This window comes from Falco naumanni, chromosome 12 (genome assembly GCF_017639655.2).
Source record: "Falco naumanni isolate bFalNau1 chromosome 12, bFalNau1.pat, whole genome shotgun sequence".
NCBI classification, from domain to species: domain Eukaryota; kingdom Metazoa; phylum Chordata; class Aves; order Falconiformes; family Falconidae; genus Falco; species Falco naumanni.
The window spans coordinates 27,742,113-27,769,713 of record NC_054065.1 but is presented as its reverse complement, the minus strand read 5'-3'; the positions used below and the strand labels follow the sequence as shown (position 1 = coordinate 27,769,713).

Genomic DNA, 27,601 nt, shown 5'->3' with positions numbered 1-27,601 from the left:
GCACTGAGTCTCCTTCCCAAACAAGATGGCATTACTAATTTCAAGTAGGTGCTACAACCTGTCATAAAGCAGGCATTAATGAATCTTGTCTCTGAACACTGAGCATCACCTAACTACTGCCAGATGGGATAAAGGGCTGGATGAACCCACTCAGTGACACATCACTTAAACATAAGCACACTAATATTAGTTACTTTATATCCAGCAAGTTACTTTTCTAATCAAAATCTGAAACGCTGGGTTTAAGCTCCACGTTAGTCAAGCTCTCAAGAACTACCAGTCTAATTTGATACAGCCACACGAGAGACTGATCTCGTGTCTGAAATTATCTCCCAGTGCATTAGTTTTTGGCTCTGGGAGGCAAGCTTGCTTTTTGTGTTGCCAATACAAAGCATCCAACTTAAGAAAAAATGTTTTGTGTTTACTCTTGAGAAAACAGCAAGCACATACAGCTGTTAACATATAAATCTAAACCAAAGACCTAAAAACCAGCTTGTCACATACATGTTATAAAGGACTTCACAAAATAATTCAGAAATTGAATGTGGACATACATGCAATATGCCTTAACCAGATGTTCAACTTTGGAGTATGTTTATCACATAACAAGTAAGGAGTCAGGTCGTGTCCATCCCTCCACCCAACACAGTTAAACACACCCCAGGAGTACGTCCACATGAACGCAACACAACTTGTTTCTAGTAATCAAAATATCAGCTGCAACTGAATTGCACAGGAAATAGCAAAATTACAGGGGGGGGGCGCGGAGGGAAGAGGTAAATTATTTTAGGAACTGAAGTTCAGCCTACTTTCTTGTTTTTTCAGATTTGAAAGAGGAACTTAAGCCACTTATCCCACAGAATGAGAATGTCTTAAAATCACTATTACATTTCTCTCGCATATAAACTGCAATTTCTTTTTGCAGAGAATGCAGCACATCCAACTTAAGCATATTTCTTTTCCAGTGTTAAATTACCCCACATTCAAGTCTGATAGTATTCCCTTTCCCCACAACTCCCAACCACCACAAGTTAATAAGAATTTACATTTTAAAGTATTACAATGTTTCTTCGACATATGGCAACTGTAGCTACTAAGAATCTCGTAAGACTTAACAGTGTTTGCAAAACAGGCTGAAGAAAAGACTTCTCTGGGGGAAAAAAAAACTAAAACCCCAACCCCCAACCCCACAAACCTTTAAGTTATTTTAAATCCATTAATATTTGTCAGTAGTTTCCTCAAAACTGATCTCACCCAGCAAGCAGACCTACACAGTTCCAAGAGGACCACCCCTTGTTTTATCAAAAGAGCATTCAGGACACCCAAAAGCATTAAAACATTGTAGTGAATTGCCATCCTCTAGGCCAGCTAACTCCCCCCGTGACTCCCTTTCCCACCTTCAGCTCCAGAGGTAGCAGCCCAGGAAAGTAAGATGACAAGTGGCAACACCTATTCGGTAAACACCTGCAGACTTTGGACCACAGGCCCATTTTCTTTTTAGCTGATGCCCAAACCTGCATGCAGCTATCAGGGCCACTAGCAGCAACTGCTCACTCCAAATAGCATGACAGACATGCGGCAACATGTGAAATGGGGAGACTGTGCTGACCAAAATACAATTCTTCAGTTATTTTTAAACACAACACTGCATGTAACTGGATCAGAACTATTTTGTCCACCCTTCTTCACTCCATGGAGCAGGAACCTGTAATACTGAAGTGACAGAAGGAAGTGAGCACCAACATCAGGACATCAACAGCTTGAAACTTAACTCTAGTTTATCCTACCTTCTCTAACGATCCATGCGTGCTCTAACTGTGGATCTCCAGTACTATGTAGTCCTCCTACCCCTCCCACTACTTCCCGAAAAAACATTTTTGTAGGAATGCTATTGCACAAGGAAAAAAGCTGATTAGACAGGAACTGGTCTTGTTCCTCCTCCTCTACAGCTTTTGTAATAACAGCAATCTCCGCCTTTTTATTTATTTTCCCCTTTCTGTATTGCAGAGCCTGTCTTCGAGAGACTGCCAGGTGCAAATGAACTGTCAACTCTGGGTAAGTTATGCCAACAATACTTAAGACAGATAGCTTCCAAAATCTGCTGGGGGTGAGTGGGAAATATATATATATATGTAAAAAACCCCAAATAACTAAACTCTTAGCATAAAAAAAAAAAAACAATGTCACTTTGTATACCCCTCTTCCTCCATTAACATTAAATAGCATCAACTAGAAGATCCATGCAAAACTGGTCTGACACCTGACTATTCTGACAATTCTAAAAAAGCAGTTCGTAATGAAAGCTGATTATTTAATTGTTCTTATTTTCACGCTGCTGCACAGCAAAGACAAAAAGATAGTGTGCTTAGGCCAGGGGGTGAGAAAGGTAGAGATTAAGTAATTTGTTCAGCAAAACAGTGGAAACAGCAAAACAAATGAAAATCCATCATACTTGAAAAAGTAGAGAAGTGGTACCCTAAGATTCCTGAGGAATAAAACCCAGACAACATTTGGTATCAACACAGGAAGCTGATCACTAACAGGATTCACATGGCATCTCTAGGACCACAACACTCTCAAAGAGGCAAAGTTTATCCCTAAGCTGCAGATGTAGCACTGCACACTTAAATGTTGTCAACTGCATAGATTCCTGATCCCTTCATCTTCCATTGCGAGTTCTTCTGCCTTGAACAGTTTAACTGCACTGTCAGTTAAACCGGGATATTCCTCACCCCAATCCTCTCTTTTCTAAGAAAGACAGTATTTCATTTGAGTCCCAAAATATCTAGATTTGGTTTATCTAATATACTTAGGAAAGAAAAAAATAAGTTCCTTATCAACACTTCCATTCCAGGTTATAAAAAAAACCAAACCAAACCCACAAATCAAAAAAACCCAACCAAACCCCAAACCACCAGAGAAACCTTTTTGTTTTAAGATTATTGTAAGAATTGTTGTTAAGAATGTTGTAAGAAATTACCTTTTTGTGTAGGTGGTTGCAGCATCATTGACTGATGCATGAAACAGAATTCTGAAGTACAGGACAAAACAAGCAGTTAATTATATCGAAATGCATTTATAGCAAGTTCAACAGGGATGTTATCAAGCAGACAAAAGTGACATCTTGAATCAGCCAAGTCTTAGCTGCTCACCTTTTATATTTCTGTTGTTCTGGATGCTCCACGGCAAGTTTTCCTTAATTTTTAGTTGATCGCTATTAGCTGCTTGGCATTAAAAGGACTGGATCACGTTTTGTCTAGCATTAGTTTTCTCTGTGACAAGCTACCCCATTCAAATAGACTTTACTCTGCACAACCCTGGCAGACAGCATTCATTACTAGAGCTGTGAAGTAATGAATAATGCGATTTATTCTGTAATTTCTGGCTCTCTGTTCAAGATACCAAAGCAGATAATACATCTCTATTAATCCTCTCTGGAAATCTTCAGACAAATTGACACGTGTGTTTAGAGCTCACTCAGAACCTCTTGAAAGAAGTTAGCAGCAAATAAGCTCTGTAGGGGTCTTCACAGAGGTGAAACCTGTTCACTGCCTACGCATTTCTTCTACGTAACTCATTTCATTATCTGCAAGAGCTATCAAAAAGTACACCACAATTCTTTTCCAGACTGGTTGACCAGAATCCTTAACCAAGTTTCAGGTGAAAAATGAAACCCAAGTTTATATAGAACATAATTTCAGCAATAAATTTCTTCACAGGAACTTTCATCAGCAATTGGGTGGGAAGGGATATATCAAAAAACCCCACTAAGTTTCAAATGTGTGCTCCTGTCCAAGTACTGCTTCTATGAAGTGTCATAACTAACAAATGGTACAAAAGTGTCTTTTTCATTGGAGTGTATAAACTGAAACCGATCGAACTAAGCTCTCAGACACACCAGAGGGTGTGACTGCAACAGAAAGGTAGTCAACCAAGAAGGGAACACCTATAAACTGAGAAACCAGATAAGAGTGCAGAAGGGTTAAAAAAAAAAAAACCACCAAAAAAAACCCCCACCCCCCAAACCACTACACTCCATCACTACACCATGCTATCAAACCATGAAAACCAGAAATGCTTCCAAATTCAGCATTAAGGAATCTAAACAGCAACAAAAATGTTTTTTCTTAGCACCGTAGATTAGAGAGCTCAGTCCACCTCCAGACTCAATCCAGCAATATACTCACCAAACTTGTTTTCATATGGAGCAGACAAATTTTACATTCTCAAAGAACCACTCACACATACACTACTTCAGCCAAGGTAGTAACCCCCAGTGTTTCCTAGATGTGCCTTAAGTATTTAGGCCACATATTGAAGAGAAAAAGGGAAGGGAAGGCTGATTATTTTTTAATCAAATACTACTCACATTAGTATTTAAAAATCAAGACTAAAAGCAGGCATCATTTAATGTATTTTAATAGCAAACTTACAGGAACAGCACAGAAGACAGACAACATTAAAAACATGTACTTGCATGTAGGACAACTCAGTTAGAAAAGTATAGTGAATGGATGGAATCTACTATATGATAAAAATGCTACAAACACCATTTAGTTGCCATTGATAAGAAATTTACTTGTTTAAAAAAATCCAAATGCTGGCATTGTCCAGAAAAATTTGACAGGTTTATTTATATTTTTTTTTATAAAGTTGAATTCTTGAAACTTGTTCACCGCAACATTTTTTGACCACATTGATATTTTATGTCCCCTCGTTTATATTAAAAATCCACACACAAATGAAAATGGAAAAAAACTTGCCAATACCCAATTCCATCCCCTATTTTTCCATTTGCAACCATATACTTAGGTACCTTTTAACCCCATGGAAAAAATATCTAACGTTCATTACTACCAATAACAGGAAGAAGATTTTGCTTCGAGAATGACAAACCCATCATAGTGAAGTTTAAGCACGCTCTCCACGTATGCGGCGCGCTAGCTGGATATCTTTTGGCATGATTGTGACACGTTTGGCATGGATAGCACACAGGTTGGTATCTTCAAACAGGCCAACCAAGTAGGCTTCACTTGCCTCCTAGTGTAGAAGAAAAGAGTTAAGAACACTTTCACTTCTGGAGCACTAGCAAAAAAATATTAATAAAGTAAAATGTTACATGACATTAAGTTTAGGCTTCTTTGTTACTCACAAACATGAACATTTTTATACTCTCAATATTTTCTTATAAACCATCAAATAATACTCTATGTCAAAGTTGCATACTACTGACATTTGGTGAAGACATCCTCCAGAACACAACCGAACCAATATCCTGACAGGAACTCACAAGATAAGGGGTTATCTTATCAAAAGGTTAGTTTGTTTAGGAACTTCCCTTTTTAAAGGCTGGGTTACACTATTTGAGTGACTTGTCTGCTGCCTCTTCCACAGTAAAAGCTATTGAGCATCAGGTGAAACCCGGCAGGTGCCAGGGGAAAGAGGAGTATTCCTTCACAATTTGGGCACACAGCTCCTTGCCATAGGATACCAAAGAGGTGGCTTAATACAAAAGTCAAAAATTAGTTGAAGAAACATACTGAGAATTATTAGAAATAAGAGAACAACTTTAGCTCAAGAACTCTCTGAACCACCAAAACGGGGACAGCAGTCAGAGAATTACTGTTACACACTTGTCCTATTCCTATACTTCCTTCCTGCCCAAGCAGCTCCTGTCTATTTGGGGCACACAGCACAGGCCCCCACCATCACAGGTATCTCACATCTGTCAGAATCGTTGGGTCTGCAGTTGGGAGCGCAAAGGCCAACCCTATCCTGGGAACACCACAATCCTGACCAGTGTTCTCCCTGTCACTGAACAACTGCCAACAGGATTCCGGGTCAGACAGATGCTCAGTCGGACCTGATTATTCTTCTGGCTCACATAAAGTTAGCCGCTATTGAGCCCAGCACACAGCAACGTTTACACATTTTTGGGCTGACACAGAATTCTAACACCTAACAATCTCCTAGGAAGTATCCTGGCACATCAGTACCTGACCAGTACATGGACCAGGGAACAGCACATAGCTGGGGTGAGAAGCTAGGAATGAGGGGGCTCACTTCTAGAAAGAAGGTTGAGGTCCCCCTCTCTGGAATACATGCAAGAGAACAGCTTGTGTGAACCATTTCATTACCAAAAACCACAAAAATCAACTTAACTAGGTTCAAAGTCATAGATCATCTAATCTATGACTAATTACCTAATCTAAAAGAAAAACATTTACTACAGCAGATGAGTACTGTAGTGAGTCATTTCATATACAATAGAACATGGGTACCCCAAAACAGTCTGCTAAATCACTACATGAAGACTTAAAAAGACACTTCACCAGAATAAGCCATGCTGGCATGAACATGGTACCGAACGTGTTAAAAGTTGGGTTTGTTTTTTTCTGGAGGTTGGTGGGGTTTTTTGCAGATATGCAAGCAGGAAGCACTAGGAATAGTATGTGAACAAGTTCTATACCAACTACTCCTTAATGCAAAACTAGGAACATTCAAACCAGCCTTCTGAAAAAGTATTAACTACTGACTAAATTTTAATGAGCAGTTCCTCCTAAAAAGACACATAGGTAAACCTTCAGGATTTAAGAAGCACCACATTCACTCACAGCAGTGAAGACAGAACAACAACTACAAGGAAAACCAACAACTTTGCAAATGCACACAGACACCTTTTGAAGCCAAGCATGTGGCTGAAGTTTATAGGATCTCACAGCATACATCTTGGCCCTTTATCAATTGGAAGTCATTAACTAGAAAAAAAAAAATTTTGCCTGCATATCAGATATTCCACAGTTACAGACAGGTTCTGGAACAATCGACGAACAGCTAAAAGAACAGTAAAGACCCATCTTAAATTGGGAGTGTCTTTCTATCATGAGAGGGAAATTATGATTTCCTGTGATAAGAACACAGTCTTGGAGGGAACCTAACCTAACTTAGATGCAGGAATTTGGGCCAGAAAGAGCAGTATTTCACGCTCAATAGACTCTAAATGTAAGTTATTTAACTAATACTTTTTTAAAAAAACATTTAATATAAACCACATCATACAAAAGTACTTATTTCCCTAACGGTGCTTAGATCAAGCTGTTTTTCTTTAAAGAGCATTTGAGGATATCAAGACCTCCATCTGGACACATGAGAACAAGCTCGATGCAACGCTCTCCTCTCAGACTGCGCAGCTTTCAAAAGCAAAGCCTCTAATGAAGCTCAAAGGTAGAGGAAACACATTTATCTTAAGTGTCTTAATAAGCCGCACTGTCAAGTGCAACTACTTGAGAGGAGGGGACTATCAAGTAAAAAGACCAACAAAAACCAAACCAAAAAAAGGCCCCCAACCCCAAACCGCATTTGTTACCTTTGTAAAGAGCTGCTGACCTGTCACTGCGTTATTTTAGCCTATGGTATCTATAAGGCATCACACTGAGCAAGTGAAGGCTGAGGGGCACATCCCCCCCATCAGCCCCACCCCCCGAGGGACCACGCCCACCGCGGCAGCCCACCAATCAGGCACAGCTAGGGCTAACCCTAGAAACAGCCTGGCCAATGGGGGTGGGAGGCGGGGCCCTCCCCTACCTTCCATCTCCAGGTTTTGGGGGCGCCTGGCTGCGACCCCCACCAACCGACCCGGGCACCTTCCCCCAGGGCCCCGCCGCAGGAACCTCACCTGCAAAGCACCGATGGCAGCGCTCTGGAAGCGCAGATCTGTTTTGAAGTCCTGAGCAATTTCACGCACCAGACGCTGGAAAGGAAGTTTGCGGATCAAAAGTTCGGTAGACTTTTGGTAGCGCCTGATTTCACGGAGAGCCACGGTACCCGGCCTTTCGAAATGAAATGATAATATTAAAAAAATAATTAGTATGGCAAATAAATTCTACATCACCTTAAAAATACTGGTTCACCAGCTCAGCTAAGCCAAGCACCACATACGTTCTGTTTCCACCAGAAAAGTCCCAGCATTTACAATACCAAACCAGTTTCCCTGGCTTAGGGTCACTTGTTTTCCCACCATTGGTCCGTACAACCTCCCACTGGCCTCAGCAGGGATCCCTCGGGCAGACACACGAGGCCCTGCCTTCACCCAGAGCAGATGTGGACAGCACACATTAGCCAGCGGACACCGACACATCTCGGTGCAGATGTGGGGAACCACAACCCTGCCACAAGTGAGCTGGTCCAGCTGTACCACAGGATCCTCAGAGCAATCAGCAAGCATGATTTTAAGGGGAATCTGCTGCTTCTTCCCTACCGTCAACATTCACAGAACCAGCAAAATTTATATTTTGTGCTACATTACCAGGACAAAGTGCCTAGCGTATTTCCTTGTGTTGGTTTTGGGGTCAGAATCAAATTCAGATTAACAACATACTTTTGCAGACACTAAGTCCATCCATGAAATTAACATATTTATTTCCGTGGAAACTTTGTATTTTCCAACTCCAGCATTATTACCTTTCTCCCAGTCGATTAATTCCACCTCATACCTACAGCAAGAGACTTTTAGATTAAGTTGCCTATTCCAAACCCGCTTCTCCTTCCCATCCCCCTTTCCCCCCCGCAGGGAATGGGTACACCTAGCCCAGGAACATCCTTCAAGCTGAAGCACAACTGCGGCTATTCTGCACCCAGCAAGGACTGGAAAGCCTCCTTATCAGAGGGCTGCCAAAAAGCCCGGTTGCCCCGGCCAGCCGGGATGCTGCCTGCCCCACGGCGGAGCGCAGCGCAGCGCAACGGGCCGGCCCCGCGCATCCCTGGGCACGTCGCGCCCTCTCGCGGCCGGTCACCTCCCCTACGCTGCCATCAGCGCCGGGGACCGATCGAACCCTATAAGTAAATAAAGATAATGCCGCTAAGAATAAACTTCGCGGCGGCACAGCCCTGCTGCAGCATTTCAATAACCAGAAGTCAAAATAATAATACTAAAAAAATATAAAAATCGTAGAGCCGCGTTCACCGTAGTGGGAGTGTTGATTTTTTAAAGCACCGGTACCAAAATGCCCAGAACGGGGCTAATGGTAGCCACGGGGTCGATGCCGGTGCTGGGTGTTGTGTTTTCGCGGCAGGCGGGGGCCCCACCGCGGCGGAGCGGTGCCGGCGGGCGGCCCCGGGGAGTGGAGGAGCGCAGCGCGCCGGCGGCGGGGAGAAACCCCCTCGGCGCCCCGCCCCGGCCCCGCGGGGGAGGGAGGTTGGGGGGGTGGCGGGGGGGGGGGGGGGGGGTGATGCGGCCGGTATCGGCCCGGTGCCGCCTCTGCGCGGCGCTGCGTACCGGTAACGGTGCGGCTTCTTCACCCCGCCAGTAGAGGGCGCGCTCTTGCGGGCGGCTTTGGTGGCGAGCTGCTTGCGGGGCGCCTTGCCGCCGGTGGACTTGCGGGCGGTTTGCTTGGTACGGGCCATGCTCCTGCCGACGTCGCTGCCTTACACCTGCCGGAGGGCGGAAGAGACGGGGGGAGGGGGGGGCGGCCGCCCCGCTCAGCGCACGCCCCCCGCCAGCACCTGCCCCCAGCGGGCGGCCCCTGCCCCGCGCGAGCCGCCCCGACCCGTGGGGCCAGCTGTGTCGTGTGTCCGTCCGTCCCCCCCCCCCCCCCCCCGCGGCCGCCGAACGCCTCCCAACCACCAACGAAAGGGGAAACGCGCAAATAAATAAATAAATAGGAATTAAACCTTCAGCCGGTCGCGGAATATTAAAAAATACAGGGTTTGGGGAGTGGGGGGTGATGGGTTTTTTTGCCCACGAATTCAATAGCGCGGCGGCTGCGGGAGAGCAACCTCCCGCCGGCAAGCGCCGAGCCGGCTGCCCCCCCCGGCCGCCAGTCACCTGCCAAGTGTTTGCAAACCCCGGCCGGCAAACATCGGGGGGCTGGCACCCCCCGCGCCGCTGCCGCCCGGCGGGGACCCCCTCGGGACCTGCGGAGCGGGGGAAGCGGGAAGGCAGCCCCCGCCGCCCGCCCGCCCAGCCCTCGCCGCCGCCCGCCGGCGCTCCCCGACCCGCCGGCAGCCGCAGGCAAAGCGGCCTTTATCGTGCAAAAAGGAGAGCCCGGATAAAGTGCGAGAAAGCAACAAACTTTTTTTTTTTTTTAGAGGGGGGTGTTTTTTTGGGTGCCGTCTTTCTCTTTCTGTGGAACTGCTTCCCCCAAAGCCGCCTCGCTCCCAAGCGCCTCTCACAGGCAAACTCATCTCCCAGACCCAGAACAAAATGGAAACAATCACGAAATGCAGCTCTAGTCCTTTTGCAAAGGAGGAAAAAATAAATTGCGAAAAATAACGCCGAAAAAATCGCAAGGAACTCCAAACCATGTGGGTGCAAACTAAGGGGGAGGCAGCGGAAAAGTTTGCACTCGAAAACCAAAAAATTGCGTTGGGTTTGGGTCGTTCCTTCGGCGAATTTCTTTCCCTTTTTATTGTTTTTTATGCAATAGGAAAAAAAAATATGGTCGGTGACCAGAGAAAAGAGACAAGATGGTGAAGCTGAGCAACAACTGTGGGGAGCAGGGGAAGGAAGGCAGGAGAGTTACCCTGGGCTGGCGAGCGGCTCCTCTTTGCGGCCGCTTCCCAGCCCCGATCCGGGGGATGTCGGGCTGAGGAGGCAGCTAAGGGGCTGGGGAGGCAGCTGAGGGGGGTCTGGAGCGGGGGCGAGGGGAGCAGAGGGGGGCAACGACCGCGCGAAGCGGAGCCGGGGGTGCCGGCGGAGGGAGCCGCTCCGGCTGCGCCGGGAAGGCGGCGCGGCGAAGGGGGACGCGAAGCACCGCCGCCTCCCGAGCCCCCCAAAAGTTTGTGGGGAGGGTCGGGGGAGGGCGGCGGGGTACGGCCGGGGGGCGACGGGACGCGGGGGGCGGCGGGCGCGGCGCCAGACTTACCCCGTCCGCTGGGCGAGCGCGGCTGCCGTGCGGGAGGGAGGGCGGGAGGAGGGCGGGCGGGCGGGCGCGAGGAGGAGCCGGCGCTGCTGCTGCCGCTGCTGCTGCTGCTGCTGCTGGCGGCGGCGGCTCGGAGCACAATTGAAAGATGGCTGCCCGGGGAGGGCCGGCCCGCCGCTCGGCCCCGCCCCGGGCCCGCCCCCCCACCAATGGAGCACAATGGAGGGAAGGCGCGGCCCCGCCCGCCGCCCCGCCCCCTCCCTCTGCGCCGTGTGTACAAACACAAAAGACACGCCGCGCGCGCGAGGGGGATTCCCCCCCCCTCCCCCTCCCGGCGGGGGCGCGCGAGGCCACGGCGGGGCCAGCGGGCGCGGAGCGGGTTGGGCGGCACCGCAACCCCCCGGCCCCGCAGCCCCCCGCGGCCGGCACCCCCCGCTCCCCCGTACCCACAGGGTGGGCGGCAGGCGCGGCGGGGGCACGGCGAACCCACGCCAGGGGAGAGGGGCAGGGGCCTGCCGGCACCGGCTGGCGGGTGGGCTAGCGCTGCAGGGCAAGCTGGGCCTACCTCTCACCCCCACCAAAGCACAAGGGGCCTCGGCGGTGACCCCCTGAGTCCCTCTTACTGGTTCGGGGGGGGTTGGGGTTAGGGTTTTGTTTACGTAGAAGCAACGCCAAAATTCTCGCTGGCAGCAGGCCCATCGGAGCCAGCCTGGCGGGGGTCTGCCGTGGAAGTGCCATATTCCTCACTCTGCGAAATGAGAGCTGAGCATCAAGAGGGGACCACCAGGGTACTTCTGACTTGGAAACAACTGCAGGCACAATGGTTCACAAGGAAAACCCGATGCTTGGGGACGAAGAGGAGTCTCGTTCGCTCTATCAGTGCTGTCAAACTATTTCAAGTTTGCAGTGCAGCTATTAGAAAAGCGACTATAACAAGTTTAGCACTGTCATCGCCAATGGATCCCGTCCAGTTGTATCAGCTGCCATGTTGTTTAATGGGAGGATTCACTCTTACTTCATTTTTTAACATCAGAAACAAAAAGCCTTATGGGGAAGTAACCTCTACTCTGACTGAACAGTCACTTGCAATTTTCTTAACGATATTTCCACTACAGAGCCTAATTCTGTACTCACACAAACTGGTGCCACCATCTTGTCTGCCATTTAGGTATAAGAAGGAGCTGTACTTGATTTGCAAAACCTTTATTATGGATGATGATGTAATGCAGTTCTGTGCAGAGACATCCAAGCTACCTCCAGCAGCAGTAGTTTAACTGTGTGAGCAGAGCAATTCACTTGGGGCTAATCAAACCTGATGAGGGAAGGAGTGTTGTCACGAGCAGAACACCCTGCTAAATTAGATATAGGTGGCTTTGGTCCTCAAACAAATACAACGGGCTGCACCACACAGACTACTGTAGACATATACCTCTGGCACTACAGTGAGTTTTTGAGAGGTGACTGTCAGGAAAAAGAAACTGCAGAGGATTTTTGTTATACTTACAGAAGAATTAGTGGAGCCATCTATCTATTGGTAGCATTTTATGAGAGAACAGCACCTTACTGGACAGCCAGAAAGGGAACTCAAAGCTGCACAGTATTATACAACAGAGGATTTGCAAATACTCTGTGAACTCCAAACGCTGGGCACCGAAATCGGCATCAATTCCCAACATAACACACGCATCCCATAATGAGCAGCTGGAAAAGTTAAAAGCTATTTCCCAGCTGCAAGCAGCTGCCCAGAGATTAATAATTCATAATTATCCCTGTTAGCTTTAACTCCGAACGCGCCGGGACGCCAAGCGGAAGCAGCCGTGCTCTCCCCCCTCCGCGCTTACCCCCCACGCCCCCCTCCCGCAGCCAGGCGCCGCTCCCGGCGGGACCCAGGCAAGGCGGGACGGAGCGCTGGGGTCACCGCGGCGAGCCGGAGGCGGCGGGGCGGCCGCCGACACGCGCGGGCGGCACCCGATCGCGCCCCACTGGCGCGGCGCCCCCTGCCGCTGGCCCGGCGCCCGGCGCCGCCATTGGCGGGAGGGCCCTGGAATTCCATGACGTCGCGGAGGGGGCGGGGCGAGGGGCGGGGCGAGAGGGGTTGTCCCGGCCCCGCTCGCTGCCCCTTCCGTCGCGGGGAGCCCGGCCCGCTGCCAGCCCGAGCCTTTTCCGCTGGGCCAGGGGGGACCCTGCTGCCCGTCTGTCCCCTCCAGGCCCCCCGCCGCTGCCTGCCCTACCGCTGGTAGTTCGGACCCATCTAAACGCTTAGGAAACACCACAGGCAGGACGGAGGCGTGATGAACGGCCCGCGCTGAAACCCACCCAAGCCCAGCTACGGAAAACCGACTCCAGTGCTACCAACTTTCGCACCCTCGTTTCGCCCTGGCTGATTAACGCCATTAAAATCCTGCTTTTCCAGGACGACGGGAACAGCTACGACCCTGGGGCAGCCCTCGAAGCTTTACCACCAATGCTATTTGTGTGCCAACAGGACGCTGAAGGAAGAGCTGGCCCAAGACTTAAAAAGCCTCCAGACGTTCTTCTTTCCCTGGCAGCGCTGATAAGTGTTCGCTCCTCCTTTCCAAAGGCCTTTATCTCTGCAGACCACAGGGATCTTCCACCCTTCAGTGTTTGTAAGCAGCCACGAAGAGATCTAACCTAATGAGATTCCACCGGTTTAATCGACAATAACACGCCAAGGACGACTGCAGTACCTCATCCTCACCCGGCGTAACCACCGCTGCTGCGAGCATGTCCAGACTGCTATGGGAAATAAGATTAGGATGGAAAACAGCTGGTCTGGATCAGAGCCAAAGAAGACTCAAATGATAATGGATAGAAAAAAGGAACATTCGAATCAGAAGTTGTCCAAGATGTTTTTAGCACCTTTCACAGAAAGTACGTAGCCCTCGCTCAGCAAAGAGAGGCAGATTTCCACAGCTCATACACAGTTCGGCTGCCCAGGTAGCATACCTTTTCCAAAATACTCTCACCTTCATCTTGTTGGGAAACTCTCCCTCTTATCTTGCCCAGGAGACTCTGGGCAGAGGAAGGCAGCCATTTTTCCTATCAGACTGGATTAGTTGCAATCAAGTTGTATCAAGCTGAAAATAGTTTCAAAATTGTTACCGGGAAAAAAAAAATGTTGCTTAGAGCTAAGCCTGCAAGCTCAAGTCCTCCAAATAGTGGCTAGTCAAGTTCAAATGCCAGTGTAAGGCACTTGCTCGGTGGGCCCAAGAGCTAACAGATCAACCCCAGTAACATCACAGACTGCACACAGATCTAGAAACAACTGCAGCAGCTGCTTCCCTTTGCAACAGCACAGATTACAAACCCCAGAATAAAAGACAGCGGAGCAGATTAAGTGTGACTTTTCTGAGGTTATCCGGACAAAGGAGAATAAGCGAGTCTAGCACATATGATTGTTTTTAAGCAATGTTGCAGGTATCTTTCAGAAATGTTTGGAAAAGGTTTTCCACTACAAGAGAGATTCACAGTTTGTCCCCAAACCCTAAATGGTCTCTGATCAAAGAAGTATTTCCTTCCTATCCTGCCCCAAAAGCACAAACTAAAAATCCAAACGACTTAGTCTAGTTTCAGCTCAACAAAGAAAGGTCCCAAGGTCCCCTTCTATTACCCAGGGGAAGCTGGGGTTGTTACTCATTTTATGCAAAAAGCTACTCAGATATTTAGTGAGGGAAGGAGTATAGAAGACCGGCTTTATGTACAATGCTCACTTGACTCCTACTTCCACACATCTCCTTCCAGGCCCAATTCTCCCTTCCTGTTCTTGAGATCCATCTCTCTTCTCTCACTCATCAAACCTCCAACCGCCCTTCAGACTCAAGCTCTGCATCCTCACTCCTATTCCCTGTCCCAGCTCCCAGCCTGCCAGCCATTTTACGATTTCATATTCCCTACACACCCTCCTTGATTCAATGTATTTGCTCCGGCAATTTGACTTTTCTTCCCTTTCTCTTTGTTCCTATCCCTATCTTTCACCCTCTTGATTTTCACACCAAACCGTTCCCACCTTCCCCTAATTTTTTAGCCAGTCCCAGCCCCATAGCTGTGTTTCCTTCTGCAGCTCCCAGGCCAGACAGCCTTTCCTAGCCAATTCCAATTCCATCCTTAAAAGTCCAGTCCTGGCTAACCGGCCACCCAGTTTCTGGCTGTGGCTACTTTACAGTTACATATTCTCCTGGAAATTGAAGTAAAATAGCAATACAAAATGCTTCCAAGTTTTTAAACTGTCTTCCTTTTAAGATGATTTTTGGCAGAATGAAAAAATTTGTAACCTTAACTTTGTATTAACAGTATATTTTGGTGCAGATTTAAATGTATTCCTAAATAATCATCTACATAAAAGATGAAAATACACTATTTCCAGTGATTTTACTAGGAAGTTACCAGGGGTAGGAATCACTGGCACTTAGGAAGGAAAGTATAAGTTGTTTAAAACCACAAAACAATTCACAATAATTTTGTCTCTGTGTAAATGGCTTTTTATTATTATTTGTTTTGATGCTTCTCTGTCATGGATTTGTATACCATGGAAGTTAGAGCACTGTGATAGCAGCCATTGTAACACATGGTTGTTTGACATGCTGTATTGCCTATTACACCACACACTGCACATACCTATTGTTTGTATTATTTATACTGTCTGTTGATACATAGGCAAAAAATCCACTGGCCAAACCTAGCAGCTGTATAGTACACTTACTTTATAGAGACTGGCACCTACTAAAAATACAGATAAGAAGTTGTGTCATAGTAGTAGGCACAACTTTTTCCTCTCTTTCATCTATTTTCATTGTGTCTTTTAATCATGTATTTTGCCTTTTGCAGTTCTCTAGAATACTTCATATATATTAAACGCAATGGCCTCGCTGTTTAAAGAAAACTCTTAAACAGGTGTTTACTTTTAAGCACCTCTCAAGCTGCATGGACTTCAATGGAGGATACACACTTTTAAATTTACATGTGCTAAACTGTCTCCCTGAAGATTGATCCCTAAGGGAAGTCCTCCTGTTTAAATAATAAGGAGAGAGTACATGTGCCACATGAAAAAATTATTGGAGAGTCTGGGTTCTCTAGGAAAGCTTAAAAGAGACAGCTACTTTAAAATGCAAAATTATCAGTCCTATGAAATGTACTGCACACTTTGAGCATTACATATGTGCAGGAGTTTCAGAACAATCTATTTTGGAAACGCTGCATTTTTCTAACATCTCATAACCCAAGAGCAGTAAATCTGTTTGGGTTTTTTTTTCTCCTTTTTTTTTTTTTTTTTTTTTTTTTTTTTTTAAATTTACAGTTTTAACGAAAAGTTTCTCCCAAAAGGAATTTCAAGGACAAAGTTCTAAGACAGTGAAAATAAGGCTACAATAGCTCAGAGAATAGGATACAGATCTCCTGGATTTTGCTTCTCTTTTTGGAATACCGCTAATTTTTAGGAGGCTTGATGAGTTTGACCCCGCCTCTGCCTTTGGGGTTCCTCTCCTGCAAAGGCTTACCAAGCGCTTTGTTTCACTGAGTACATGCCTGCTTTTATATATGGACTCCTGGCTCTAATTCCCTATGTATCATTCAGGATTCTCTTATTATAATCTCATTTGTACTGCTTATTATTAACATACATGCACTGCTGGAACTCATCTCTTATCCTTCTAATGAGGCCCTACAGAACATGAAAGAGTAAGTAACGTTACATAAAACAGCACCAGTTTTTTCTGTTCCGTGCTGTAGTGGGTTTCTTCTGGTGGAAAGAGTGCTACACAAAAAACCTGTAAGAGCACCCTGTAACGACATCCCAAGGCTCCACTCCAATTCCAGACTTGTTTGCTTATTTGGTTATAATAGCTTTTTTAATATGGTTAATATTTTAATATCCTTTTTATATATATAAAAAATTAAGTCCATTGCCCCTTAAAGACTGGAAGTTAGAAAGATCTTTAATTGCCTGATACACAGCTAAGAAGAGTTCCAGGTACCCAAGATGGTTTTTTTCTTATCAGCTTTGAAGGGCTTGCACACAACAGTTCATTGTCTTAAGGTGGAAACAGGAGTTGAAATATTACACCAGAAATGCAGTATTCCTATTATACTGACACTATAAAAATCCTAAACAGAAACAGGGATAGCTTTTTAAACAGCTGTACTTTATTTTAAATCATGTTTTCATTTTGCATGACACACATGCTTAATAATGGATAATTATATTCTCATTTGTTTCAACGTATGGGGCTGATAAAGGAAAATGACAATAAAAATAGCACTACATGTTTACACAGTCACAGATACCCCCCCTTATCAAGAGAACTTACTGACTTCTTTAAGCTTCTGCCTCCTCTTCTTCCATTTCTCAGGACAGTATTGTGCTACTTTTCTTAGACAGATAGTATCAGTTTGGAGTGCACTAAAGGGTTAACTGAAACAGAAGCTGAGTCCTAGCACAAGATAGGGAACAGCATACAACGGATAATTGTGAGGTTATTGTACAGCCTTGCCAAAGACTAGAAATTATATGATATGACAAGGAGTATCTGTAATTTTTAGATAAAATATGATCAAATGTCATAATGTATTTCAGAGATATGCTGTGAAATTTAATTATAAAAATATGTCTTAGGCATTGGGTGAAAGGACTGGTGGACAAGTAAAAAGAAAAGGGAGTTTATTCTATGTAATAACACAAGGTTTTGAAATTTACCATACCTGCTTGAGTTCATTTGCATTGACAGACACATTTCATGTGGGCTTTTGCAAGATTTTCTGCAGTAAAGTAAGGAAGTGCAATTGTTCTGGGGAATATTTCTTCCTAAAGTTACAGTATGATAAAATTATTAAACTCACTTTAGCTCTCTGGGCTCTTCACACATGGCTAAGTTATCGTAACAACCTCTTCTATCTTTTTGAAGCATTGTATTGTACTGTGGAAGGAACTGGATAGCCCGTGGGCTTCATTCTAATGGAGACTAGTGTAAAATCTTTTATTTCCAGTACTTCTGTGTTGATAGATTCATTAAAGCTGCTAAAGAGAAACAACCAGCACAAGCTCTAATTGGTTGCCAAATAAGATCCTTACTACTACAGTGATTTACTTGGAGCTCCTGTTGTAGAAGAATTTCAGCTTGCTTATTTGCCCCAAGACTCACACACGGTAGAAAATAAAACCCCTGCAGGCTTGCATTAGGGAGGGAAAAAAAAAAGGCTCACTGTTTTCCACCACCCATTAGGCTCACATTGGCCTCATTTTGCAGTGTTGTTCTTGTAAAGGATGTCTTTTTATGCACTGATGCAGTATCTAGCCCATGCTGACACTGCCTTGAAAGGCTCTATGAGCTACTATACTTGACAGAACTAAAAGAGTAATATTATTTATTTCATTTCTCTGCTCAGTGGGGTAATCTCATGAGATTATGAGTCTCTTCTTCATGAGGGCCCTGGGGATAGCAGTCAGAGCTGAGCTTCACTATAATTCAGTACAATGCAAACAGCACAGACCACAGTACTCTGGCTCCAACAGCAAACAGCAGCCAAAATACCAGGTATGATGTCCAGTATTGTAATTTATTTGGAACAATATTCTGTAGACTTGTTTTTAAAATAGGTCCACTTCTTCCTTGTAGAAGCACAAAGGCAAGATTGTCTTGAAATGGCATTAATGCTTCCCAGGCCTCATTTGTGAAAGCCAGCTGAGGAAGGGTCTCAGAAATGAGAATACTATTCTGAGGTCTGACCCTAGCAGTTGTGAAGTGTTCTGCCACATCCCATCTTTCTTAACAAGTACTCCCAAATCTCAAAACCCACTTTCTGGAGAACTAGACTCCTGAGAGCAGAAAAGGGAAAGAGAAGATAGAGTGGCAGACAGTATATCTTAAAGCGACAGCAAAGAACATTATTAAGTTATTTTCAGTCTTAGAACACTACAGAATTTTGCAGTTTTTTAAAGAAATGAAAGCTTCCTATTTTCCCAACATTCTTCATAAACTCATACATTCTGAGGACTATACTTTAATATACCATATTGTTTAGATTATTTTTCTTCATTTGCCCTCCTCCTCTTCTCAAATTTGCATCTCATAAGGCATCTCAATGTGAAAACTGCAGTTGCTATTAAGAATAGTGCTTAATATTAGTGCTGCTCATTAGTTTCCTAATGCTTAGAAACAATTCACATTCAAGCTTTCTAAAGAATAACTAATTTGCCCTGACTACTCATTGCTGAATATCTACAATCCCATCTGAGAATAAAAAGATTCACGGGTTTTTACCACTTCTGAAAATCAGGCCTTTGACTACATACACAGACATGGGCACCCCAATTAGAGGCTATTTTTTAAAAATCCTTTAAAAATGCCTGTATACCTGCTTTTACGTCACAAAGATGACAGTGCTAGAGGCAGAATTAGAAGTTCCTGGCTCCCAAACCTGCTCCGACCACACATCTCTTGTGACAGAGAAGAGAGGCGGAAGCAAGGGTGCAAAGGGACGATGTGGCAATAAGTAGTTCCTTCTGATCAAACAGTGCCTGCCGAGCCTCACTCTCTTCGTGGGTACTGCAAAGCCACTTTCACGGGGCCCAGCTGCTTTAAGGGTGTCCAGCAATCCTTGCTGTGTGGGAAGAATGTCAGGCAGCACCAGTTCTTCCTATGTAACTTGTACGTCAGCTGCTGACAAAATTCCCTTGTAAGTTTTACAGTGAATTTGGGGAGTTCTAGTAAAAGCCCCAGATCCCTGCAGACAGGTGATAATATCAAAATTTCATATTTTGTTTTTGAATTCTAAAGAAAGCGTCAGGCAGTTGCGCTTGCATAGACAAGCTAGATGCCCTAACATCTCAAAACCCAGCAAAACAAACAAACAAGCAGCAGAAGGTAAATGAGAATGCACAAATTTAGCATGTGCTAACATTGCACGATTCTGGCAAATCTCATGTTCTGCCGGGACTCGCTACAATTTTTGCATGCTAAGTTCTGGCACTACTACTGAAAGCATATAAGTGATTTTAAAATACAAGCCACAATCTAGGCAACTGAAGTAGAGAACATCAGTTGGGTTCAGTATGGACTGCAGGGCACGGATCTCAAAACAGGCAGAGAAGCAGCACCACTGGAAACCTCAGCATCAAAGAACTACAGGAAAGGTTGCCAGCCTGTTTCCACCGGACTACAAGGTTTTCAAGCACAGCTCCTTTGCTGGTACTCTGTCCCACATCCAATGGAGAGGCTGTTCTTATGGAGAATAAACCCCCACTGTGACAGGGAATAATTTATCAGATGCTACCGAAGTTGACATTACACACTTCATTACATCTTGAAGTTACACCCTTCAGCCTAGCCCTGATCCACAATGGACAGCTAGCATTCCTGGGAGCCACTGTCACTTCCCACCTGCAAAAAGCACATAGTGCCCTTCCTCTTTGGTTCATTGAAGAACGAGCTGGCTGACTGGCAGTGCTAAATTTTGGTATGTGGCTCAGAGGGCCAGGAAGATCAGTAACACCACATCTGCAATATTTAAGATTCTTGGTTATGAGAATCACAAGACCACTTGTATGTAGAGCCTTTACAGGTAAAGGGCCACCCTCACAAACCATGCCGTGAACACACGTCGGTGCCATGCCCTGTTCTGCAGATGTGCGACATAGTTTGAGTGGCATGAAGGCTCCTCCTGACAAACTTCAGTTCCTGTAACTTCCTGTAACTTCCTGCTGCAAAAGAGCAACAGGGAGAAAAAAACTCAACTGTCATCAACAAGGTTTTCCAACAGCGAATTTCACATACTGGCAAGACTTTTTCACAGCCATGCTTCCAGAAACAAGCAATCTGACATATTCTGACACCAAGATCACTTCTAGGCCAGAGCCCAAGTCAGACAGGAACATGAAGAAATGCACAGCTGTATCATTGCCATGTTGCTAATATTCAAATTAACCATGTGAGGACATGATTTTTCCAGGCCTCACATATATATGACTTAAGAAAGATCCTCAAGGGGCATAGTATACTGTATTAAAATTCCTTGTAGATGACACATAATTGCCTCTATTTTGGAAAGGATTAGAAGAAACACTGGAGGGGAGTCCAAAATATACCAGTGACATTCCTTAAACATCATACTAACAATTTCATTTCAATTGGATGGGTGCAAAAAGATGTTGTATAAACAAAATGGCAAACCATTCCAATATCGAGCCAACAAGAAGCTACGCATGTCTGTAATGTTACAATGTCAGTATTCTCCAACTCAAACTTACTGTATAAAACCACAAAAACCCAAGCACTTTCTATAAAAATTATTTGTATAATTTCTTTTAAAGAGAAACAAACAAAACCCTGTATCCATTATTATTTTCTAGGTCCTCTTTAAGCTAGCAGAACATTCCCTACAGAAGCAGACAAATATTACTATTTCAAGAGTTTGAATGTAAGTTGGACTTACAATGATCCAGTCAAAAGGAAGCCATGTCAAACTCAGCACCCAAAGAATGAGGCCTCTCAGGGCTACAGGCTGGATCTTTTAACTTGGGACATTTCACCCCCAAGCCAATGGAGCTCTGAAAATTTACATTAGGTGAGGATCTGACTCATAACATTTTATCAAGGATCAAATGATCAGTGACATGATCTACTTTAAACAGGATTTATGAACACCCATGGCCTGCCACAGACTGCTAACCATGTGTTATCTCTGCTGAACGTAACCCAAAATGAGGGTTTACCCAGCTTGAGGCACTCCACTTTAAATTTCTGTCTTTTTGGACCTGTCCTGTGTGCTCTCCCTTTTGTTGCTGTCCTTTTCTCCAGTTTCTTTGTAGAACCTCCCCAGGTAAACCGAAAGCAAGCAGATGTGGGTGGGGTAATGTAATCTGGGAGCTCCTCCCAACTACTGGAAATGCAACTTTAGTTCTAGCAAAGAACATTTCCAAATCAACTTCCATCTCAGTTGAAAACCAAATGAAGATACCTGATTATTCCCACTACCACCCAACCCCTCTGGAGCTTCAGCTCATTGTTTTAGGGTGAGTACAACTTTGGTCTAGGAGCTTCAATTGTTGCAGGGTCACAATGAAAAACATTGCAAGGGCATGCAATGTTGGCTCTCTCCTGTTTCTTAAAAACTTTAAGGCATGGGGGTCTGATAGATAATAGAGCTCTACCATGTACATAATACACATCTCATACCATATGCTCACTCTCAGCTTTGGATTTTTGCAAAGTTGCCAAACATTCAGATGCCAATTAAGAAACTAGAATCCAGTCCTTACACAGAGATTAAGTAATTCAGCACAGTGTCTCTGCAAGCTATAATTAAAAGCAGTTAGCTTCATTAAAGGGAGAGCAAAAGTAAAGAGGCAGAGACCTATTTTTGGTATTGCTTTCCTATAAAATATACTGTACACTACAACCAACTCATTCACTGCTCTACAGCTGTATTCAGTTAAAATTAATCAGAACAGACTAAATCTCAGTATTCAGGCCAGCAGATCAGAGGAAACACACACTTAAGGAAATCCTAGAATCTGAAGTATTAACTTCTATGGTACTATCTAGGTGACCAGTTAGCTAATTAATTTCAAATGATTGCTGCCAAATTTAAAATTATTTTTAACAACACTAACAAGGCTGACTGTGCTGACGATACTTACGGCCTAACAAAAAGGGACCTTTCTCAGGTTTGTTACATACACACCTGCAGAGCAATCCATGTTCCTTCCCTGAAAGGACTCACAGTTTAAACATCTGTGCATAGGACGGAGACAAAGATATTAAGCACAACAAAGGGACTAATGTGAGGGCAAAACCAGTTTTACAACTATTTAAAAATCTTGATTACATCTGAGTATCTGCACTACTACCAACTGTGTGCTGTAAGAAGAATAAAATAGAAACCACAGACTTCTTAGGAGCTTGTTATCTAGGCATTCACTGTGAGACAGTAAGTATATTTAACAGTAGCTATTTTATTAATATAAGGATAATAAGTAATGTAACATTTGCATTTCTCCTCCACCTGCTCCCAACCCTGTATCAGGTATCTTAACACACTGTCTCTACCCATTGCACTGACACAGAAACTGAAGCAGATGACTATTGACATTTGGCAGGAAGCTGCACTTGCAAATATCAACTTAGATTCATTATGGTTAATTATATTTTTGTCAAACAGTATGATGTCACAGTATCTGAAGTAAAAAATGTTCCCTAATATCATAAGCATCTTAATTATTGTCCTAAGAACAAGCACACAAAGGTAATCCTATCACGATCCTCCATGCAAAAATAATATGAAAGCGTGTAAGACATTTAAGCTTTGCAGATATATTATCTGGAACTTACACTTTGGGATACCATTAAAATGTAAAAGAAAATATATCCAGATGAGCCAATCTCCATATATAGAGTAGTATGTGACCAACTGCCTAGCAGACAGAAAACCCATGCTTAAAAGACATGTTTTTAAATTCTTGAAGTGACTTTGGTGGAAAAAAATTACTTTGTTACTATCTCTGCACACTTATAATATTCTAAAAGGAACATACACATCTGTTTCAAATTTTAAGTAGCATCTTTCACCCTCTCTCCTTTATGTCTAGCAACATTTTTACAGGTGAGAAACATTGAACTCTTATCAGAGCAACTTTTGACCCATCCTTTGTTAATCTGGGTACCTTGTGAACAACTGGTTTTGTGTTCTTCACTCCCACAGGCATCTTTCACATACAGATTAAAGTCAAGGGCCGATGAGTACCTTACTCTCCTCTCACTAGTCTTGCATAATTTGATCTTGGTCTTGACAGACCGTTAATAAGCACTATAAAGCACTGCTACTACTATTAAAATGGAATATACTGGAGGACACAATAAGGGTGAATGAATAAATGAATGAATGAATAGCAGCATTATGACAGTTACATGTCTGATGGTTCCAGATAAAGATACTGAAAAAACTGTCCTCTCTGTTAAATCAAGTAACAGATTTTAAGCAGAAAATATTCCCGTCTACCACACTGCATACTACAGGCCACAGCACCACACCTAATAATTCAGGCATCACACACATGGATATCATAATGAAATAAGAAAAGAACGGATAGTCTCATCTCTTAAATTATGTTAGGATAGCAGGAAGCTTTAAATTCTAGTCTTGGTCCTTCCACTGACTTGAGAAAGTAGTATAACCAGTGTGCCTGAGTGCCACTGTTTTAAAAAGTCAGAGTACTTACTTATCCCACAAGGATACTGTCAGGTTTAATTAATTATGTCTGTAAAATCCTTTCTAAATGAAAAGTGACAAGCATGATTTATTAACTAAGTCTAAAACACCACTGCAGAATCAGAGACTGATAATTGTTTTATCCAGAGAATAACATTTCTAATAAAATACGTTTCAAATGGGAAATTATAGTAACAGCCTTTTTGACTTATTTAGACTTCTTTGTGGGGCTTGGGGGCACACTTTTGATAAGTTCTAGGAACAGAAGTGTAATCAAGGACATGAGATACAGAAACACTCACCCACTGACATTAATGTGGCACCAGCTAAACGGCATTGCATAAATCACGAGAATGGGGCCTATATACCTAGCATTGCTGTAGGACCAAGCTGAAAGAAAACTCCTCTGCCTGTTAGATGTCACTTGCTTGTAGCCTGACTGTGCGCAAGGATCTGCACAAGTCACCCAGGTATTGACACCCAGAAATGGAGAGAGTATGGCATTAGTAGACCAAAACTAGCTGTAAGGTGGCAATGTATGATCTACAAAGGGGCTGATTTATCTTGGTGTGACTCCACTGCTGTCAGCTCTCGTGCTCACAGGAGCATCACAGCTCTAGCATGTATCTGCAGGCAGAATCCAAGTGTCAAGAGTTATGAATGACAGGTAACTGTCATTGATGCACAGCCCTCGGGGTGCAGTGGGCCCTCCTTTTTGGTCCTGTTTTCCGTATGATGGCAGCTGTGTTAGCTAAGGTACTCCTCACTGGGAAATTACAATTCAGTCAGTGTTCACTAAGATCAGGAGTTCATTAGCACAGACAGAAGAGTAGTTCAAAACATTCAGAAAAGGTATGGATCAAACAACTTGTGAATTACACTGATTCAGCACATCCACTGGACAGTCCCATGACCCAACTCTTTCCTGGACAGCTCCGCCTATTTGGCCTGTAGGGGCAAGCTCCACACCCTCAGCACCAATCACAGGAGTTTCAGAGGAGGAAATGAATCATGCCCTCGGAATGCAACTGAAATCCCACAGACCTAAGAAAATACTTATTCATCTTCATATGTGTATGTGCATACCTCATACACTGCCAATAACATTTCAATCAGATATTGCATATGAATAAAAAATTATCCCATATCTAGTGGAATTTAACATTAGGTGGTATTCCACAGATACAGCACATGATTCCAAATGAAACAAGCAGCACCACGTGACTTAAAATACTAAATGAATTTGGGCACGATCTAGCACAAACCAAGCTTTTCCAGGCTACACAGGCATCAGGATTGAATGGTCGCACTGTGGTAATATGAAGCATAATTCAGAAATATTGACTTGTTATAGAAAGTAAAGACAGTAAGGTATTGCCTACATTGGGTCAAAATGCTTTGTGAAAATATTTTAGCTAAAATTAATATAGTTTAAAAAAGGGTGGGCGAAGTTTGGTTTGTGATCTGGCCAATACAAGGTCATTTATTTACATTTGCAAGTGAAGTCACTGCTTCTGGGTCAAGTCACCTCTCTGACTCTTTGTTTCCCAGCTTCCTCCTTTTTTAGCACATTGATTTAAGACAGCCAGGCACGAGAGCTACCTCTCCATGCACACACAGGCCTGGCCAAGCAGCATGGCTCTTTGGCAAGCAAAAAGAGTGGGACAGCCAAGCAGCTCAGACACCAGCCTCATCTTTTTAAAGCAGTCAATACTTAAGACCTGAATTTAGCTGTATGCTCTGACATAGGCATCTACCTCACTTGCCAACGGGGGATTTTCAGGGTACCAGATGCCACCCTGGCAGGGGAGTCCCCCCTGGGGCAGAGGGAAGAGCTGAAGTGGGCAGATTAAGCCATGAGCAATAGTCCTTGCCCATGTTGCTACTGCACAAAAAGGCACTGCAGGTAACATCGTTATTTGGAAATAAGGTGACAGGTGTATGGGGCTGCAGATCTCGGGACAGCCCAACCACATCTTCACTAGCGTTTGCAACAGTTCCCATCAAAGACAGCTGGTAGTGACCTACCTTCAAATTATCTGCTACCTGGATGGTTATGCTGGAAGACATGGAGAAGATCTGAAGCCACCAAAGAATGCAATAGTTACATTGCCTGGATCACCATCATACCTCTGTATGTGCCTTTCCCTGGAGAGGTAAAGGTATGCATTTTCTTCTAACCAGTTCGTCTCCTGCTGACAGGTAGTTACTGCATGTCATGAAGAGTTGAGTGTGGACTCCTGCGCCATCTCAACTTTCACCCCCGTTTAAAAGTCTGTGTGGCTCTGTAACAGAATCCGCCCCAAATAACAGAGTTTGGGCCCTCTCTCTGTCCATACACTAAAATGCATGTAGGAGTAAGCAGGACAAAGAAGGCACAGAGTCCATCGTCCTGCAAGTCCTTACATGACATTTGTACCATATTGGATTGGACAATTAACAGCTGCATGTTTCCATTCCATTTCTTACACTTGCAGTGCTTTGCAGGAGCAGCACTGCCCCTTTCCAGCTGCCTGAGATGGTATGATTATTCCCATTCTCCTGCTGCTGCTGCTGCTGCCACCACCACTAAAACAGCAAAGCAGGCGAGCATGTTGGGAGCCATGGTCCATTTTGCCTGCTGTTAGTCCTCACAGAGGTGATGTGACAGGTTGTAAAAAGCCTTTACAACCTGGTAGGCTGCACACAGCGATCTGAATTACAATGATAGGGCTCTCTTGTGTGGAAAAGGCAAAGGACAGAAGCTGCTTCCCAGGATGGCTCCTTCTATCACACTGGGAAGACAGGGACGTTTCTCTGAGCAGCACACTCCAGACAAAGAGTGCTCAGGGCCATTTCCTACAAGAAAATACCAGGACACGGTGTGTGAAATTCCATGCGCTACCATCCGACCTGTTCCCTCCTCCTAGGTGAGGGTGCTGTGCTCCGGTGTTTTCATTCCCAAAGACTGACCATGACACGTGCCTGGATTCTCATTTACATGTTTAAAAATGAAAAAACTGGGCCCTAAAAGGGCTGAAATGTCAGACTGGCTCCAACGAATAAAATATAAAAAAATACAGGCTGCAGGTGTAAAAATGATAAATTGGGTCCCTAAAAGGGCTGAAACGTCAGACTGACTCCAAAAGATAAAACATAAGAAACAGAGGTTGCAGGTATAAAGGTGATAAACTGGGCCGCTGAAAGGGGTGAAAGATCAGGCTGACTGAAAGACCAGGAACACAAGATACTGTGAGTCCAGTTTGAGCCTCCAGCAATTATGAAAAACGAAACAAAAAAACCCCGAAGGCAACAAACAAACAAAACCCACCCCAAAAGCAACAAACAAACGAGACGAACCCACAAACCCGGCCACCCGCCGCCCGGGAATCGCGACGCAGCCCCAGGCCGGCGCTGCAGCCGCCAGCCCTGTCGGGCCGCCGGAGGGGAGAGGGCGCCGCCCCGCGCGCCGCCCGCCCTCCCGCCCGTCACGGGCTCGCGCCAGCCCCCGCCCCCCCCGCGTCACGTGACCGCGCGCCGCTGGC

At 44.8% G+C, this 27,601-nt stretch overlaps 1 protein-coding gene and 1 long non-coding RNA gene across 4 annotated transcripts; both read right to left on the bottom strand.

The window, feature by feature from the left end:
- Positions 1 to 4,403: 4,403 nt before the first annotated feature.
- LOC121096420 (histone H3.3A) lies at positions 4,404 to 10,997 on the bottom strand. 3 transcript variants are annotated; one of them, XM_040612344.1, is made up of 4 exons: positions 10,863 to 10,997; positions 9,275 to 9,429; positions 7,676 to 7,829; positions 4,404 to 5,040 (listed from the first exon to the last, which is right to left on the bottom strand). In XM_040612344.1, the coding sequence occupies exons 2-4, from the start codon at positions 9,400 to 9,402 to the stop codon at positions 4,912 to 4,914; spliced, it is 411 nt and encodes a 136-aa protein (XP_040468278.1). In that variant the 5' UTR covers positions 9,403 to 9,429; positions 10,863 to 10,997; the 3' UTR covers positions 4,404 to 4,911. The 3 variants fall into 3 exon arrangements, with proteins under 3 accessions (XP_040468278.1, XP_040468279.1, XP_040468280.1); XM_040612345.1 differs by lacking the exon at positions 10,863 to 10,997 and adding an exon at positions 10,521 to 10,538; XM_040612346.1 differs by lacking the exon at positions 10,863 to 10,997 and having other exon boundaries at positions 9,275 to 9,430.
- A 2,491-nt stretch (positions 10,998 to 13,488) lies between these two features.
- LOC121096421 lies at positions 13,489 to 27,510 on the bottom strand. The gene is made up of 2 exons (XR_005830495.1): positions 27,417 to 27,510; positions 13,489 to 26,225 (listed from the first exon to the last, which is right to left on the bottom strand). It is a non-coding gene; the product is annotated as an uncharacterized LOC121096421 (long non-coding RNA).
- Positions 27,511 to 27,601: the final 91 nt, after the last annotated feature.